At 41.5% G+C, this 18,613-nt stretch overlaps 2 protein-coding genes across 3 annotated transcripts; one reads left to right on the forward strand and one right to left on the reverse strand.

Moving 5' to 3' along the window:
• Nucleotides 1-114: 114 nt before the first annotated feature.
• On the reverse strand, nucleotides 115-10,328 carry gemin4 (gem (nuclear organelle) associated protein 4). Its single transcript, XM_075474063.1, has 6 exons — nucleotides 10,120-10,328; nucleotides 5,961-7,949; nucleotides 4,130-4,286; nucleotides 3,715-3,988; nucleotides 1,518-2,231; nucleotides 115-1,412 (listed from the first exon to the last, which is right to left on the reverse strand). The coding sequence occupies exons 1-6, from the start codon at nucleotides 10,139-10,141 to the stop codon at nucleotides 1,203-1,205; spliced, it is 3,366 nt and encodes a 1,121-aa protein (XP_075330178.1). The 5' UTR covers nucleotides 10,142-10,328; the 3' UTR covers nucleotides 115-1,202.
• Nucleotides 10,329-10,498: 170 nt separating this feature from the next.
• Nucleotides 10,499-18,370, forward strand: dhrs13b.2 (dehydrogenase/reductase (SDR family) member 13b.2). Of its 2 annotated transcripts, XM_075474065.1 has the most exons (8): nucleotides 10,500-10,882; nucleotides 11,098-11,274; nucleotides 11,350-11,625; nucleotides 11,813-12,142; nucleotides 16,141-16,488; nucleotides 16,848-16,937; nucleotides 17,103-17,122; nucleotides 17,239-18,370. In XM_075474065.1, the coding sequence occupies exons 1-8, from the start codon at nucleotides 10,828-10,830 to the stop codon at nucleotides 17,251-17,253; spliced, it is 1,311 nt and encodes a 436-aa protein (XP_075330180.1). In that variant the 5' UTR covers nucleotides 10,500-10,827; the 3' UTR covers nucleotides 17,254-18,370. The 2 variants fall into 2 exon arrangements, with proteins under 2 accessions (XP_075330181.1, XP_075330180.1); XM_075474066.1 differs by lacking the exon at nucleotides 11,098-11,274 and having other exon boundaries at nucleotides 10,499-10,882.
• Nucleotides 18,371-18,613: the final 243 nt, after the last annotated feature.

The following is an 18,613-nucleotide window of genomic DNA, read 5'->3' on the forward strand; positions in this document are numbered from 1 at the left end:
TCATGGGATTCTGGAAGTAGAATATTAAATAGGCTGTTTAGGAAAAATAACGAAATCTGTAGCTCCCTCTGAAGCCTGTAATCATGCTTACAAAAACCGAGCGCTCCCGGCTGTTTTTAACCAATCAAGTTAGGGTGGAGGAATCCTACCTGTCAATCACAGCTTGTGCACACGCTGCTGAGCGTGAGTCTGCCCCAGCTTGTGTGCGCTCACACTGGTGTGAACTCACGTGCACAACCTCGTCCACAGAGGGGGAGGGGTTTGGGGGGCGATTCGGAGCTTGTTAGAGGTTGGGGGAGGGACCTGAGAGTTGTATCAGTTCGAATTTTCCGACTTTAGACTCGTAATTTTGAAAACTTGCCTACTGCAGCTTTAAAGTCACACTGCTCAAAACATATTGCGTTAAAAATCAGTGTTATTGTCATTTATCGAAAAATTCACTTGCACTTTGTGTTTTTATCGTTTAAAACACATGGGTTATTATGTCCAAAAGGGTTAAAATTATTCAATAAATATATAGAAATGTAATAATTGATCAGGAATGAAATTGGTCAAAAGATTTAATGCTGTGAAAGTGAAAAGATTTGTATAGCACTTTTTAGTGTACATCGAGGCGCTCGTGTTGCTGCTCACCCTGTGGCTTTTTGTCGCACAGAAGGAAAGAGAAGAGAGCCAGAGAAGACTCCTGGCCGCCAGACAAAACAGTATTGAAAAGTGACAACACTCATCGGCCAATCAGTGGAAGGCAGTCGGCTGTCGTCACGTTTTAGTAACGCTTCGGCTCGCTTGGAACCAGGGCTGAGGTGATACGGAAAATCTACCAGGTTGCAGGTACTGCGTGCTAGTGGAAACACGCAATAGCGCGCCGAGCTGAAGCGAGCTAGTGGAAACGCGCCACTGTCTAGATTAGGGGTCAAACTTATGCATGTCATAATAAAAATTTTAAACTGACCATCTAGTTCAATTAGCACATTGGTGGAAGTGAATGTGAGTGATGGAAACAAGAAAACAATTGCTGGAAAGACTCACATTTATTCGCTCAGATTCCAAACCATCACACAGCTCTGTCTCATTTCAGTAGCTGAGTGAACTGTTTGTGACAACTCAACTTTTGTCCTTGTTGATCAGTTAATGATCAGAATCTTGAGCATTTGGACCATCAGTCTTCAGCACAATAAATGAGTGCGTATTCAAGCTGGTGATTACACAAGCTGAGTGATCTTCTGCTGCAATACAGCCTTCATTTCCTGGTTGTTTAAGTTGTCTGTGATGGTGGAGAAGAAGAGGCGGGTGTTGTCGCTCTCCAGAGGGCTGCAGCTGTCTGGGAAAGCAGCCATGATGGCCTCATAATGACTCAGGACCTCCAGACTGCACAGGAACAGAGGCTCACTCTGGCCTCCTGGCATCATCACCTGGGAGAGACCAATTTTACAGATTAAACTTAAACCCTAATTAAACTTTTTGACTCTTAGAGGATTGAGACTTCTGGCTCACTCCACTATGACAGCTTTTCTTACCTGGATGTGCTGAACGTGGCAGTAGAGCTGACTGAGAACAAAAAGAACTTCCTGGTTTGGAGCTGCCTCCACCTCCTCCTCCATATGTGACTCTTTTGATTTCTGAGGAGCGTTTACTGCATCTTTGTGCATTTTAGGAGCTTTGATTGTAGTGAGAGCGGGATTTAAATGTCCAGACACTTGTGGTTTTGGAGACAGTGAAACAGAGACAGTTGCAGTGCCTGGTGAAGGAAGAGGCAACTTAGCTTTTAGGGACTTTATCATCTCCCTCACAGCGTGGGCATACAACCTGCAGACATGGGCCCAGCCATCAGCTGAGAGCCAGTGAGAGCAGCTGGAACCGCAGAGCAGCTGAAACACTCGAAGCAGGAGAACTGACAGACGAAGCTCACATGAAAACCTTCTCAGGTCTAGGAGAGGCAGATAGTCCACGTATTCCAAAGAGAAGGGGACGTTCAGGCGACCAGAGGTGATCAGCTCCCTCAGGGCTCTCAGAAGTCTGGTCCATTGGGATACAGAGCACCAGGGAAGGGTCTGAGTCAGCACCACCAGCAGGCCTTTGCTGAACATGCTGACATGGTCGAGCCTGCGTTGGTCGAGCGAGAGGCAGGACAGCATGATGGACTGCAGGGAGTCTGACACAGAGCAGCACTCCATCCAGGCTAAAAGACCTGTGCCCTCGCCATACTGAGGCAGGTCCAAGCATGACCACTCCTACAGACACACGGAAACAAGTGTTTCATTATGGGCTCGAAGGCGAAAATATTCAGCTTCAAACTAGTGACAGCCTCAGCTCCGCTTCCCTTTTCAAGAAAGTTTATCACAATTTCATCATGAATGATTAAAGACGATTTTATTGACTTTGGACAATTAACACTGAACAGAGACTCCAGCTGAGCAAGACACTAACAAGTGTGAAAGGTTGTGTAAAATAGCTAAAGTATAATTTGCCATATGTATGTTCACACACCATTATGAAGTGAACAATAATATGTTATCTATACTACATCCATCTGTTCACTTATGTACACTGCATTTGCATGCAGATCCACTAAGGTCATGTGCATCCTGCTGAAAATTACAGTAGCTGTGGCTAAACAAAGCACAGCTGCAACTAACATGTTGTTCATTAGCAACTTATCATCTTTTGTCAATTAATTTGGTTCTAAAAATATAACAAAAAAGTGAAAAAAGGCCAAATCGCACAAAGTCGAGATTTGTGCAATGTGCGAACAATACTGTATTGTTACATGTCATACGTAGTGTAGAACAGCAACTAACTTAGCCAAAAGATACCTGGAGGAATAACTCAGGCACCTCAGAAGAAACTAGTTCTGGATTCTCTCTACAGAATCTGCATCTGCCTGACACACCTCACCTGTCTCTGATGCAACAGGCTAATTATTAACCTCAGTGACAATGTAAAATATTTTTAAAATTAAAATAGCACCTTAGTCTGACTAACAATTGGACCAGATCGGGTTCCTCGCAGTCGGATTCGGACCGCAAAATAACTGTTGATAGTTGCACTAAACCTGCTTGTATACGATGAATTTGACTGGGAATTGGACTTTGCGTTCTGCGCATACTCGAGCTTATTTCCCGGGGTTGTGACCCGGAAGTCTAAGGAGACGATATTACTGTTGTTTTCGCCGCTGTCGGAAAGAAACAAACAACGCGATGGAGAATGCAAGAAGCAACATGCACTTCTGGATGGATGAGTAGACTCGGTTAATGCTGAACCAGCTGAAGGAGTTTAACATTTTAAAGTTCATCGATAGGAGGAAAGCAAGGAATGAAGATTTATTTAAAAAGGTGGTGAAGAGGTCAACAGGAAGTGGCTCTATTACCACTTGTTGAAATGGGTACAGCGCCACCTATTGTACCAGGGTATGACATGCTTTGTGCCAATGATTCCATTTATTCACCGCCATATATACTTGGACAATTGACTTACCCAAATAAGGAGCGTAGTCCAACTATAGCTATAATTGAATTAATCTCATCATGTAGACCCACTAACTGTGACTTCATCAGGTTATTTGTCAGACTCTTCAAAGCCACAGCAGTCACTTTAAACCATTTTCACAAGGTGATTAATACTAACCACAACAGATGTGGAAAATAGGAGGTGTACCCCTTTACTTTATCATAAAGGACAAGTATGTTGAGTTTACACCAACAGCAGGATTCCTACCTGTTCAGGTAGCTCACACACTGCCAGCAGGGAAGATGGCACCTCGTTTTTAAAGTGTTGCCCCCACACAGGCTTCAGGTGGAACCGAACAGTCCAGTCCAATTCCTCCATCTTATTGTAGAGCCAGAATAAAGATCTAGACCAGCTGCTGGGGGCCACCGCCGCCACCTCTGCACCCACCACCTGCCCCAGAGTAGTCAGCACAGACACCAGCAACTCCTTGGTGTCCATGGAGTGGAGGTGGATGGGACTCTCTGGGTGCTGCTCCCAACATCTAGCAGAAACAAGATGGATTTATGGTGAAGTCAAAGTCAAGTTAGAGCAATAACCTTGCTGTGTGAAAGTCATTAATAAGGGTCAACAGTTAAAGAAAAAACATTGATATAGTAGTAAATGCTAAGTACAGTCACCACACCTGAGAGTCTGGTTGTAAAGCTGTGCCAGAACATAGAGGAGGGGGAAAGGAGAGCATTCCAATACCCAATGAGGAGAAGGAGCAGGTTGCTGGACATCCACAGACAGAGCAGTGTGGAGAAGCTGCAGACTCAGCTCTGCCTCGACATTGGAGTGACCTGGAGAAATATGATCGAGTGATTAAGCAATAAAAGGAAAATAAGATCCGTTAAAGCTACTTCAGGCAGAATTTGCTTCTGCTATGTCATTGGTGAAGATGTTGATAATGATCAACACAGTGGCCAAAGCAGCATCTTGCTGAAAACTAATGGTGGGACTACTGGTGGGAAGATTAACACTAAAGTAACCAGAGGAAACATCCAAGTTATGGATAACTGAAACTTGAACAAGCTTGCACCAAAGACTGTCTGGACTCGCTCTAAGAGATGAGTAGATCAGAGTTGAGTCACTGCTTCTTCACATGGGAAGGAGCCATGTGAGGTGCTTCATGTATGTGGTTAGGATGCTTCCCATGTTTGACGAATAGAAAGCACACCCAAAACATGCTGGAGAGATCAAATCTGTCAGCTGGTCTGGAAACGCCTTGACAGTTGGTAGGAATATCCAAGTACCAATTAGGAGAACAGGCAGGAGGTCTAAGGTCTAAACCAGGGGCCAAAAGCATCAGAGATGTGTACACACAAAAACCAGGAAGTATTTATGAAGGAAGAATGTGTACACTTCATGCTGTTGGAGTAATTTCAGTTACATGTGGTGAAATGGAAATAGAACAACAACAAACTGGCAAATACATTAGCGTTTGCCTGTTTTTTTGTCATTTTGTTTAGTAGTTTAGTCAATATAATCATACTCACTTGTGGGAGCTATGAATAACTGGAGACATGGGAAACTTAAGGAAGGCTTCTCTGTTCTGACTCTGTTGGAAGAGCTTATTTATGCGACTTAAGGAAAAGAACTCCAGAGAGGACGTATACTCTACAGGCTCCGCGTTCAGCTGATGCAGATGACGCAGAGGTTGCTGGTCCTCCTCCTGTAGCCCTGACGCTGATGTGCTTTTTAGCCAACTTGTCTTTTGTACCTCTGCAGGATCCTTTGCTTTGAACCTAAGAGCTAATCCCTACGGTTACGTTTTAACCGTTCATTCTGGTCATAGCTTTTATTTTCCCCACATCACTGATGACTGTCTCAGCTTCGCTTTAGGCACTATTTTCTTCTTCTTCTTCGCTGTTGCTTTCATTGTCACGTTGTGCTGTAAATTATGTCTTATTATGTGTCTGCATCTTATAATGGTTACATGGGATTGAAAATAAGGCTTGTGTGGAAACTTTGGCAATGACTGAGATTTACAATAGGAAAATATAAATATGCTCAGCTTTATAAATATTAAGAATAAAAACACACATCCCTGCCTTCTTGTATACACAGTTTTAGTCACGACCCTACAGTTTCACATACCTTGCTATATGTTCGGTTTTGTTAGAGCACATAATATTTCAGATTTCTGTGTTAACAATTGAATATAAATCAAGTTAAACCTGCCATTGACCTTTAATCTACAGGTATGATAGACACTTTATCTAAGGGGCTTTGGCTCAGGTGGTAGAGTAAGTGTATCTAACCATGGACATTGGTGCATGACTGGTGGGTGAGTGAAGGGCAGAAAAAGAAATGGTGCCTTGTCTTGATAAGAAAGATCTGCAGTAAAATTGACTCCATTTACTGAGAAGTAAAAACTGATCATCTCAGGTGTTGAAACTGTCCCCCATTATAAAGAACTCATTTATGCAAGATGAGTGGTCTAAAAAGTGTGGGTGAAGTCGTGGGATACTCACCTAAAGCTGAGAGATTAGGCAGAATGAAGGTGTTCACAACCTCCTGAGGTGTCAGACAGCTTTGTCTCTTTTCCTCTCCCTCATATACAACATCTGGCAACATCAGCAGAGCCAGAAACTTGAGGAACTGTTCTTTTTCACTGACCGACAGGGATTTGTTCCTAACCGTCTCCTGTAAACACTTGCAGAGCAGACTGCTACCTCTCTCTGTACTCCTCCCTGTTTCTTTACTATGTTTTCTATCTTTTCTTCCTTTCTGACGCAGGAGTCCAGGAAGCTCCTGGAGGATCTTTGCAATGAGAGAAAAAGCTCCTTTGTTAAAAACAGCTGAATGGCAGCAGGACCTTAAAGTTGCCTCTGGGTTCTGAAAGGCCACTCTTCCTACTAAAGAGACTGCTGTGGTCAGGTTTCCCTGTGATACTGCTTCTGATGCTCTACCCCCTCCTTGGATGATGCAGTTGAAGGCCATGTTGAGCTCCTTTTCAAACCCATCAGTCACAGCAGGGGGGACAGAGCACCCAAAGAACCCCCTGCTGGATAATCTCAACATGGCAGCCAGTGCTTTGTTCTTGTCTTCTATTGAAAGTGAAGAGAAAATATCTGCGATAATTTTCATTAGTTTCCTGGACTGGCTTATGTTGGAGTTCTCCTTGTGTAGTTTATTCATGAGGGTGGAGGAGAGACTGATCAGTGTGCTGTGCTGCCGAAAAGCTGTTGGGTTCTTCTCTAGGCACTCCATCCAGAGTTCATCAAACTGTGCCCAAGACGTCTCACTTGCAAATAATGTAACAAAGTTCTCGTAGTCTTCCAGGCGATGACTAATGATGGTGCTGGTGACCTGCAAGTGTGCTTCAGTACTGCCGTCTGTGGCAGGGAGAGCCAGTAACTTTAGCAAACCTCTTAGTACATTCTTCTCAGCCACAGCTTCATCTTTATCTTTATCTAGAGCTGTCAGGACTCTCTGGACACTTTGCTCAAGCTGGAGCGCAGAAGGAGTCGAGCTGTCATGGACGAAACCCCTCTCTTGCCAAATCTGTGTAAGTTCTGTTATAACTCTCAAGGCTTCACTCTGCCCGATCCTGTTGGGTTTAAACCGTGATGGAGAGTTTGAAGCATGCAAGTCTCTTTGAAACTTCTGAATAAGTTCAGGTCTTAGTTTCTCATTTTTTCTGGTGCTGATGACTTTACACAGGATATGCAGCTTCTCTTTAGCTGGAAGTGCAACTTCTTGGTCTATTAGGAAAGATGTGTAAAACGCATCAAGGGAAATGGATAGGGCCTTGAAGAAAAGTTCTACTGAGGATAAGTGACTTGTCATATTTTTAAGTGCATGGAGGAGAATGTGCAGAACATCTGTGTTTTCCTGTGATGCAAATAAATCCAGTGAGTCCAGTTTTAACCTCTTGGAAGCCTGAGGGGATATACTGGATGGTTTCAAAGAGAGATGAGCAAACTGGTTAGCAAACATCATCTCCATGCTTTCTACTTCTCTTTCAGTAGGTTCAGCTTGGCCTTTCCACAGTTCCCACCACACCTCTAGAAAGAAATGGACATCATCCTCCTTCGTGGGATCGCGCATCATGTGTTTTGTCAGCCTTTCCAGTTCTGCACAGATCTGAGGTTGAGGAAGATGTAACAGGAAACTGGAAAAAATATGTGCAGCTGCTGTTGATTTCACTAGTTCCAACAAGACAACATAGTTAACTTTAGGGAGGCTGTTTAGGAGGGAGAAGAAAGGGTTCTCCCTCCATGCCTCCTCAACATCCTCTTCAGCCTCTGTGCACAACAACTTCAACCACACAGCACAAACAATCCTCTTCTTCCAGGTCAAAGCTTCCAGGTTGGGTTCATCCTGTCCACAGATCTGCCTGACTGCCTGCAGGATTGGGTATCCCACCTGGCTCCAGTCAGCTTTCTGTATTGAGGACAGGGATGAGGGGTGGCAAAGTTTGTCTGCCTGGAGGAAAGCACCTTGAAGAACGGCTGAATCTGAAAGAACAAGAGAGAAAGGCTCAATATAAAACAAAGAAACAAGATATAACATATTCACACAAACAGTTAGAAAAGCACTGTGAACTTTCTTCTTTCAACACTCTTCTGATGAGAATATGTTATTAAACATGCAGCTCTTCATCTTTTTTTGTTATGTTTTATTTAAATAACAATAAAAGGCTATTTAGTTATTCTTTTTTTTAAATATTTTTATGGGCTTTTTTTATGCCTTTAATGTATAGACAGTTGGAGAGAGACAGGAAGCAGAGAGATGGGGAAGACATGTAGCAAAGGGCCGTCCGGTGCGGGACTCAAACCGGGGCCAGCTGCAGCGAGGACTGTAGCCTCTGTAAATGGGGCGGCTGCTTAACCCACTACGCCACCGACCGCCCCGGCTATTTAGTTATTCTTACAACAAAAGTACAAATGTACAAATTCCATATTGTTGAGCAACTCCCCCAAACAGAAGAGGTTCACTTTATGACAGCCTCACATTAAGACGCAGAAAAATTAGGATGTTTTGCATCATTGTGGAGAAATGAGTAACTAATTATTTTTCTGTTAAAAAATTCCTAATATGCAAATAAAAAAATAGGAAAGCCCATTCTGCAAACTGACTAACTTTTTTTTAATGTAAAAAAACAAAGAATTGTTTAACACGGTGGCACTAAAGGGAGAGACAGTCAGGTCAGAGCAGCACAGCAGTTTCTTTGACCAATCACGGGGAAGAATAATCCACAAATCTATCAACTGTCATTCATTCCTGTGCACACGACAACTGCACTGCACATAGACATAATATACGTAGATGCCTCATAGACTGACGCTGCCTATTGGAGCTGACGTATCAGCGCGGCCGCCATCCTGGATGGGTCTCTATTTTGACTGAGGAAGGTGTATATCCCCAACTACAATGATCATAACTCCCCAAATATTTAAAGGATTTTCACACGGTTTGGTTTGTTACAAACGGCAGAGATTTAGTTACGATACAGGACGCTGTCACACATTAAAAATACGTACTTTCATTCTGAATCACTTTGTATTACATTCTTTAACAAAGACATATGGTAGGCTATGGCATATTGATAAATTTATAAATTAATTTAAATATAAATTTTTATATTTTAATAAAGAAACAAGTTTGATTGTTCATTTGAATGTATTTCTCTCTCTCTCACACACACACACACACACAAGACCCTTCTGTAACACATAAACATACAAGCTCCCATATAGGATTCAAGGATTTTTTTTATTTGCCATTGTATTCCTACAACAAAAATTTTTTGGCACGCAAGAAAAACAGACAAAACAGCAACAATGAATAAAATAAAGTGTTGTGAATAAAAAAATAAATAAAAATAAAGTGTCGAGTAGTAAAAACAGTTATAAATATATTAGAAAAAGATATATACCATTCTAAAAATGGTGGAATTGTAAATATGATGGAAGTAAACACTGACGCAGTAGGCTATATGTAATATAATATTGCACAGATATACTGTACCAGCTCAGTACATTTTTTTTAAAGGCCTAGAGAGTAAGCGTTATAATTCCAAGTCGTCACTGTTAGGCTTGCAACTGGGGCTGGGGAGCTGAAACCCTTGAAAAGGAACTGTTTTGCACAGCTTCTTGCGTATGCTGGCTCTCTGTAACTCCAGGGTAGTTAATTTTGCGATGTGGTGCGGCCTTAATGCCTCAAATGATCATCTCGTCATCAAGCTCTGCAGTGTCCTGATCAGGAGCCATTCATTTGAATCAGGTGTGCTGGAGGAGGGAAACATCGAAAACATGCAGGGCAGTGGGTCCCGAGGACCGGAATTGAGAAACACTGGCCCAGAGTGAGGAAGTCCACCCGATATGGCGGCGACGCTGTTACGTTCCAGCACGCCATGAGGCGTCTACGTATATGTCTATGGTACTGCACACATGTGAGTTACACTGGTTAAAGTGTAGGTGACACTGTATCTATGTAATTCTGACTTTTTCAGCTTTTTACTTAAGTTTTTCCAAACGGAGCAAAAACAGGAAAGAAAATAATCAGCAAAGATAAAATGAGGAAAAACATCACTTTAACCATCCAAATCCCAAACCCATGAGTCACACGCTCCTTGCTTTATTGTCAGAAAATCCAAACGTAGAGAGAGTAAAAGTGTTTCGTTACCTTTGTTCAGAGTCAGTGTCATGGCTGCTGAGCGTACGTAAATGCAGGTAAACTAACTAGTTCGCTAATTTCGGTCCAATTAGCTTCGTAAACAGTCCCGGCGTATCGTTTGGAACGAGTATATTTAGTCAAATACAAAAGCTTTTCGTAGTTTTTACTTCGTAGTAAGCGCTTCCGCCAGCAAACAACAGCACCCGCGTCTCTTATGTGGTCCCAGTTCTTCACAGCGACCCCTCAGGACATCTTCAGTACTACAAATGTTGGTGACGTCATCCAAAGAGTCTGGAGCGTCCTGTGTCTCTCTGGCTTAAACAGTCCTTCTTTCCCTTCCTCATGCTGCCTAAAGCAGGCAGGTTTCACCATAGCAAGGATCTCATATGTCAAGCTATCTTCAGCTCATCTCTGTACTTTAGTTGTTTGATTATAGATTTCATGTTCGGCAACAAGTAGGTCTCTTAGCGGGCAGTAGCTCCATTGATACCCATCAAAATTTAATAATAAATTACCCTAGTTTATTATTAATCAATAACACATTTGAGACGTTTAAGAATATTTTATAATGTATCATCGTGATATTGTCCTGATCGTCACGTGATGCCAGTCGCAGGCAAAGCAGGGTTTTTTTCCCCTGCAAAATGAAAGTGAAAGTATTTCGAGCAACTCGGTGTGTTTCTCAAGCAGCTATAGCAGTCAAAGTAGAAATTGCCAATGATCACCATGGGTCTACGATTGAAGATTCTTATTTACTTTTATATGTGTACAGGTAAGTTGTTTCAAGGGTTATTACAGATTGTGGCGGATTTGGGAGTTTATGTTTGGTCGGGAGGTAGAAATTCACAGAAATACGTGACAGAACTACTATTGTATACAATATTGCCACATACATGTGGCAATGTCAATTTAATTCATTTAGCACATTTAATTATCGTAAGTGTGTGTGGAAGTTTTATGAACTGGCTGTGTGCGTTTGTTGTTCAGGGCTGCAGAGTGTCCATCAGATACCATGGCTGCCCTGTCAGTTCACCGATGAACATGTGTCTGTGAATAATGAGGGATACTTTGACACTCAGCTGATCCACAGAGAGGCAATGCTGCAGTTTGGTCAAAAAGGAGATGCTCCTGTTAATCCAAATGCCATCACTTTCCTGCTCACAGGTCAGTTTCTGCAGCCTACACGATGAGGAGACTACAACTGTTACGGTTTATTTTTATTTGTTTATGTTGTACTAGGATCCAAATTGGACCTGCGGCGGTATGTGGAAGGAGTGAAAGCAGAAGAGTTGGAGTGTGGGCTGCGTAGATACAGTACAGAAGGCATCCATGTCCGATGGCCAGTCCAAGGGGCTCAAGGGTACAACCGCTGGTTCAGCTGCACCCTCAAACACACAAAGGGCCGTTTCACCGTCACTGGCTTCCTGAGACTTCCATCTAACCAACCTCCACCAGATCAGCAGGACTACCGCAGCTGGCCTGCTATCGTTGACGGAGAGATACTTACTACAACAGGTAAAGTCAACATATTTTTTCTCATTATGGGACACTTTTACACTGAAATCTGATCAAAAAGACATGTTAGAAACTACTCAAGCTGTGGAGTTCCACAACACATCAGCATGACATATCTGTAAAAGACAAGTTTGTCTTCATTTCTGTATGTCTCTGTGTATAATTTTTGTCCTGTCTGTTTCCATAGTTGCCATGGTACTCAAAACTCAATCTCCGTCAGTGAAAGCCAGCCTGAGTTCACAGCAAAAACTTCACTGCCAATTTGAACTTGACCATCGAGGACCAAATGTCACTGTGGAGTGGCTGCGGCAACATCGTGGAGAGAGGACTAAACTCTTCAGCCATACCAGCCGCTCAGGGCAGACTCAGGGGAATGGTGTTGGATTGAAGGCCCTCGCAGGAGGAGATGCCTCTTATTCCCTCCCCTTCACCAAGTTGAGCAGTGAAGGAACCTATATATGTTCTGTGTCTGTGATTCCACTGTTTGCGAGTGTGGATATTAATCTGCAAATTGAAGGTGAGGAAAAAGGCAGTGTGTCATGGCCCAAAAAAAAAATTGCCACAACATGTTTATCTGTCTGATATTTGAAGCTATAAAGAAAAATAGGGGAGCTTCCGGTTACATCTTGTGGTTTTCACAAGTGGATGGAGCTTAATTGGCTTTCATTGACAAAGTTGACCCTGACTAAAAATCCCATAACAGCATTAAGAACAAACTATCAACAGAAGTAAAGTACAATATTTGTAACTGCATAATCATTTGTTGGGTTTTAACTAAGTTAGAATTAACGATTTATATTTAAACACACCTTGCAGCTTCAGTCAATCAGACACAACAAAACAATCTAGTGAACGCCTTTCAGGTTTTTCATGACTGTCATAGATTTTTACAAGCTCGGAAGAGCTGGGTCAGGTGAGATTTAGCTGTGTGTTCTGTTAAATTCACGCCACTAGATATCACTGCATCCCACACACCTCGGAACACATGGTATTGATTCATTTAGTGTGTTACATAATGAAACCCATGCTGTCTGGATCTGTGTTTTTGAGATAGCTATTGGTGTCCCACAGTTAACCAGTGGAAACTTATCTCCTGACCTCCTGAATGTATAACCTTTCCCCTTTAAAACACACCGCCAAATATAGAAAAGCCTCAAAATTTAATTCAGTTTGATTAACTGATACTTTAACCAATGATAAATCTTTTCTATCCCTCTGTTATTCTGTCAGTTTTAACCCCAATAAGTAACTTCTTCTGAAAAAGGTACTTATCACCATAGAGTTAAAATGCATGAAATATTAAAAAAATGTAGGACTTAACGGATCTTAGGTACATCATTCTAAAGCATTATAAAGTACAGACTAACAGACTGTACGGAAGCCCAGAACGGATGTGGTACGTATAAACTTTTTTTTATGGTTTTCTCGAGACAACGAGATAATTATGTTAATTAAGTTAATTTACCGATGGTTTTCGAGGCCACTTTTTCTCCCCAGTCCACCCCTGTTTATATGGGTTTTATGGGTTCTCAATTAGTTTGTCTTGTAGACAGAGGCGCAGCTTGCCAACAGGCAAGGCAGGCAACTGCTTGGAGCCCCGAGCCACTAGGGGGCCCCCGAGAGCTGAGGTGCCAGGGTCTCCGCGGATCCTTAAAAAGTATTAAAAAGTCTTAAATAAAAAATACGTTTTTTAAGGTCTTAAAATGTCTTAAATTTTGCTGATTTTTGAAGAGTGGCATTAAATTTCATCTGGGCGGCATTAAATTTCATCTGGGCGGAATGAACGAAAGATATGTCTGGAGAGACGATTTTCTATCGCTCTGTGCACAATATGGCGACCGCTGACGTTCGAACTTTTGTGTGTGCGCCAGTACTTCCGGTGAAAACTTCCGGTGATTTGACAGCTAGCGCGTCAGGTTAGGGCCAGTGGCCGTAAACAAAGATTAACTTATGGCCGAGAAGAAAGATGATAATATAACGTAGCTAAAAAGACTAGCTTTCTTCAGTAGCCTAATGCTTACCGATTTAGCAAGCCTAGCAGCCTAGTTGCTAATGCTAGCCGCAGTAACGTTACCAACCATACCCGACGTCAAGGAGTTGGCTGAGCAGGGGTAAGGTTATGGAGGGGCTGGCAGAGTTAACTTCATAATGGGTGAGTGCAGGTTTCATTCACTTGTTTTCATTCTTTCACAGGATTGATTCACTTCATTGGTTTATCCGATTGCTGGCCGCCGAGCCATTATGTGTCTGGGTTTGTGTAGGTTACTAATCATGGTTGTTAGCAGTTGATAGTCAGGTTGTGTGATGTGTGGGTGAGTGTGTATTTTTTCTATGGGTACGTGCCATTGACTGTATGAGCGGTCTGTGCTCGTTTTTTTTTAAATTTAATTAGATTGGAGATACTTTATTAATCCCGAAGGAAATTAAATTTTGTCGTGTGGTTTATGCAATGCAAAGTCACTGTCCATAGTCTGTGCTTCATGTGAGTTGTCCAAAGTTCTGGTTTAAGTTAACTTGGGTAGTAAAATCGTTTTGTTAGTTGTAAAAGAACAGTAGACATAACTCGAAAATTAGGTTCAATTATGGATTTATTTTGCTCAGAGCCTCAGACAAACAGACAGACAAATGGTAGCGAAAACACGCTCCTTCGCAGAGGTGTGACAATTGGGCACGATTGTCCTGTAGTGTGTGGTGTTGTGCGTTCGAATCTTATGCGATCATGTTGACACACTGAAGCACACATTTCACACTGGACTTTTTTTCAACACCGAACAGCCTAGAGTGTAGTTTTTATATATATTTTTGCCTTGGTAATGGTCTTAATTTTTATTCTTAGAGGTCTTAAAAAGGTCTTAAAAGTTATTCAATTTGTTGATTTAAAAAAATGTGCAGATACCCTGGGTGCATTCAATCAGAAATGTTCTAGTTACTTTATAAACTGTCTCAAACAGTGGCGAACGTTCGTGGTGAACATGTTTTCTTTGAACAGTTAAATTGAAATGATTTAGTCAAAGGTTGTCTAGTTAACATGCCATTCTATAATTCAATAATTGGATTGTTGACTTCGTCAAACTCACATAGAGTTCCACTGTAGGCTATGTTCGCGGAGAACTAGCCCCTCAGAGTGTTTGCGATTGTTGGCAACGTTCGCCAGAAATTCAAGGCTAGTGGAAAATAAAAACCATACTTATGAAATCGACATCATGAACAGCTTTACTTGTCACAAAGAATCTTTAAATGAACACAATTATTATTGGATGGCCAGCTACACCTGGTAGATAAATAGCAACAGGCTATCAAGTGCCAACATAGTCTTTTTTAGTTATTTATTCTTTACATGTATATTTTAAAACTAACAATGTTTTTCATGTTTGGAATAAAAAGAGGTTTTATTTCATACATTTTTTGTTGGTGTCAGATGTTTTGGTGACGAACACTGGTCGGTAGGGCCCCCTAGGATTTTTTTGCTTGGGGCCCCCACAGACTCTAGAATCGCCACTGCTTGTAGAGATAGCTTTCATATCAGCCCGCGTCATTTAAGGAGACGGCTGGCTCGACTGCAGCTCAATAGGCGTTTACACCTAAGTGATCCTGTTGATATAGTCAACTTCATCAGTGACCAGCTATGGGGCCCAGGCCATCTCTATGGTTACCGAATGATGCACGAGAGGTGCCGTTATCGTTTTCTCGAGATAACGAGATAAATAAATCGTTATCTCGAGAAAACTAAATGCTTGTCACACCAGCGGGATTGCTTTGTGCATTTTCACAAGCAGAATTGTTACACAAACGCTCCACATTCCATGTTTGATTCATAGGCTACTTTATTCATTTTTCAATGAAAGGGGGGTAAAAATGGGTACACCTTTGCCAGAAATACATATAAACACATATAAACAGGGGCGGACTGGGGAGAAAAAGTCCGTTCTGGGCTTCCGTAACACTGAAATGAGTAGGCAACAATCTTTAAACATCTACAAATGGGTTTAGTTTTTAACCCTTCTTGCATTTATGTAAACCCAATATATTGGTCTTCGGGTTGCTCTCAACTGATGTGAAGGATGAAAAATTCTGAGATGAAAATTCAAAATAATATCTATGACAAACTGTAAATGACAGCTGACCTTGAGAAACCATCTTCTTTAGCAGGCATTGTAGGAGTGTACACTGTGCCTGCAGAGCTTAATTGGACATTTGACCTTTTCAAAAAGGAATAGACACTAGAGTGCTGTCTTATGTGATATTTTCAGTTTAGTCAGTATACAGTTACCAGGATCCATTAGTGTCAATGTTATGAATTACCTGTACACCTTTGTAAGCATTTGCTTAAATTTTGAGGCCACAATTTTACAAGTTGCTTATTTCAAGCTCCAAGTGTTTCAGGATTGGCATCATTAGTTTTACATCATCATTTTACACATCCAATAGCAAACCAAAGCACCCTGTGTTTTGGGAAAGACCGACAGAAAGTCTGCTTCACCTCTCTATATATTTTTTTCTCCCCACTCTCCTCAGAGCCCCCCCGTGTCTCCCTTAATGTAGGACCCACTCTCTTGCTACAGGAGGGCGGGGAGCAAAAGGTTGTTTGTGAGGCAGAGAACTACTACCCTTTGGATGTGGAGATTGTTTGGTACGAGCAGGACCCAGCAATGTCCGGTCAACGGGTTGGCGCAACTCTCCCTAAAGTGCTGCCAAATGTCCTGCTGTCAAGCCACAAACACAACCAGGACATGACCTACACTGTGTCAGCTTTCTTCTACCTCCAGGCTTCACTCAAGGCATCAGGGAGGCAGTTTACCTGTAGTGTTTCTCATCAGTCTCTGAGAATGCCCATTAGGAAGAGTTTCATCCTGAATGTTGAAGGTAAGAGGGGTCCAGTGAAATAGTCTTTTTTGCTTGTATCTAAAGCACTTTTAGAAGAAAATATCTGTGCAGCCTTAGTTTCAGTGCTGCAGACCCACATTTTAACTTAATGTAAGTATGGTTGTATTCTCATTGCAGCGCAGTTGTCTTTTTCTTAGTCCTTAGAAATGTCTGCTACAATCTATTCTTAACCTTGTGATGTTTTCCAACAAGGTCAAAGAAAGTAGCTCAGGAAAAGGATAGAATGGGATTGCGTTTACTATTCAACCACACTCCTGGTTACAGAATTTGCGCTACAGTACTACCAGCTACCACCTGGTGACAGCAGAGGTTAATATTTGTGTCTGCTTTCACCACAGAGCCAGCCAGCTGGATGCTTTACCTCTCTGTCTGTTTCTTTGTCTTTCTGTTGGTCATTCTGGCTACAATGCTGTTCCACCTGCACTCAGGTGAGTGAAGAAGCCCTTTAACAAACAAACAGCTAAATTACAACAAATCTGTAACTTCAATGGAGAAACAAATGAAATAACATGAGGACAAGCTATATGTAATATCACTGAGAAATGTGAGGTGTTGATGTCCTGAAGATTAACTGTCATTTATTTTCTCCACAGTAAAGAAAAAGTTAGCACAGGTAAACTGATATGAAAAACAAATATATTTTTATTTAATCACAAATATCATTGCAAGTTTTTATCTAATTAAATGTGTTCGCATCTGTGTGTGTGTTTGTGTGTCTACCCTGAGCAGAAGAAACCATACTGAGCAGCACTGATGGTGTGAGAAGAATTAACACTGAAGGCAGACTGTGTCTCAAATTACTCCTCCCTCATTCTTTTTTGTTTAAAAATGTTGCACCTTTTGATTTTTTTTCTTTGGGTTAATTGGGGTTTCTGTGAAACTTGTTACGTAAATGGCTGATCATCTTGGCAAGGAACTCTTCATATATAATCAAACAACAGATAATGTAACAATCACTTTTTAAAGGTTCTTCTTTAAAGTGGTGCTTCAGATGTTCTAAAATTATGAATTGTTCTAAGGAATTGGCCAACGAAGATCAGTGAACATGTATGCGAGGCCTCACAGATACACAGTGTGTGTTTTGATTTAGTGTAACAGGAACATTTTTTTATTGACAAGAAAAATCCACACAACACCTTTAACTCATTCAGAACCTGAAGCTCTAAACATGGGACCTGGTATGTCCATAAAATAGATTAAGACTTAATAGGTTTGATTAATAAAGCTGAAGAGAAAATTGCTTAACTTGCTAAATTAAAAAAGGTAGTTCTGATTTTTTTTTTTTTTTTTGCACCGGCAGCATCTGAGTGAAAAGGAATTGTGTTCTTGGAATATTAAAAGTCTGATTAAAGATGTGAACCCATGTTTAACAACGGCTAATATGGTTCTTTCTTTTTCAGTCTTAAGGGGTAAAAATGAAAACAGTAATTTATTGCTTACAGCCACTCACCATGTATATGTACTCATATGCACTTGTTACAGTGATACTAAAGTCGGGTTATAATATATTGTGCCTCATGCAAGAACCGTTCGTACGCACAGATTTGTTCTTAAATCGTGCGTACGAGTGATTTAAGAGAATTTGCGCATTCACCAATCTTTTCGTATTTTACGTTTTCTTTCAGGTACGAACAGAATTTACGAGTGATCCACACCTGTCGTAGGAGTTTCGTAAAATAGTCCGCTGTTATTCCAATCAAGTTTGCTTGACTAATGGATTGTATATTTAATTACTTTGAAGCAAACATAAATAAATATATACATTATACCCCATAATGATGCTGACATTCTGTTTGACTTAAATCATTCACTAATTGAAGGTTAATTTGACTCTGTATATAACAAGGTCAATGGGAAGTGTAACCAGCGGCTGACTTGCTACTTTTGGATGCCTTAGCGCGTCAGGCTCTTGAAGAGACCGTGTAGATATCCTTGCCGAGACAGACGAATGGCTGACATTGCGATTAAGATTGCCAAGTACTGTGCTGCTGCAAATATGCAACTTGCTAGAGCCACAACTCCAGAGAAACAAGCCGATCAAACCCAGTTCTACCACTCATCCTGGTCCTCACCACCCTTGGATTTTTGGCCACTGGAACTGTAG

Source organism: Odontesthes bonariensis, chromosome 9, assembly GCF_027942865.1.
Source record: "Odontesthes bonariensis isolate fOdoBon6 chromosome 9, fOdoBon6.hap1, whole genome shotgun sequence".
Lineage (NCBI taxonomy): Eukaryota > Metazoa > Chordata > Actinopteri > Atheriniformes > Atherinopsidae > Odontesthes > Odontesthes bonariensis.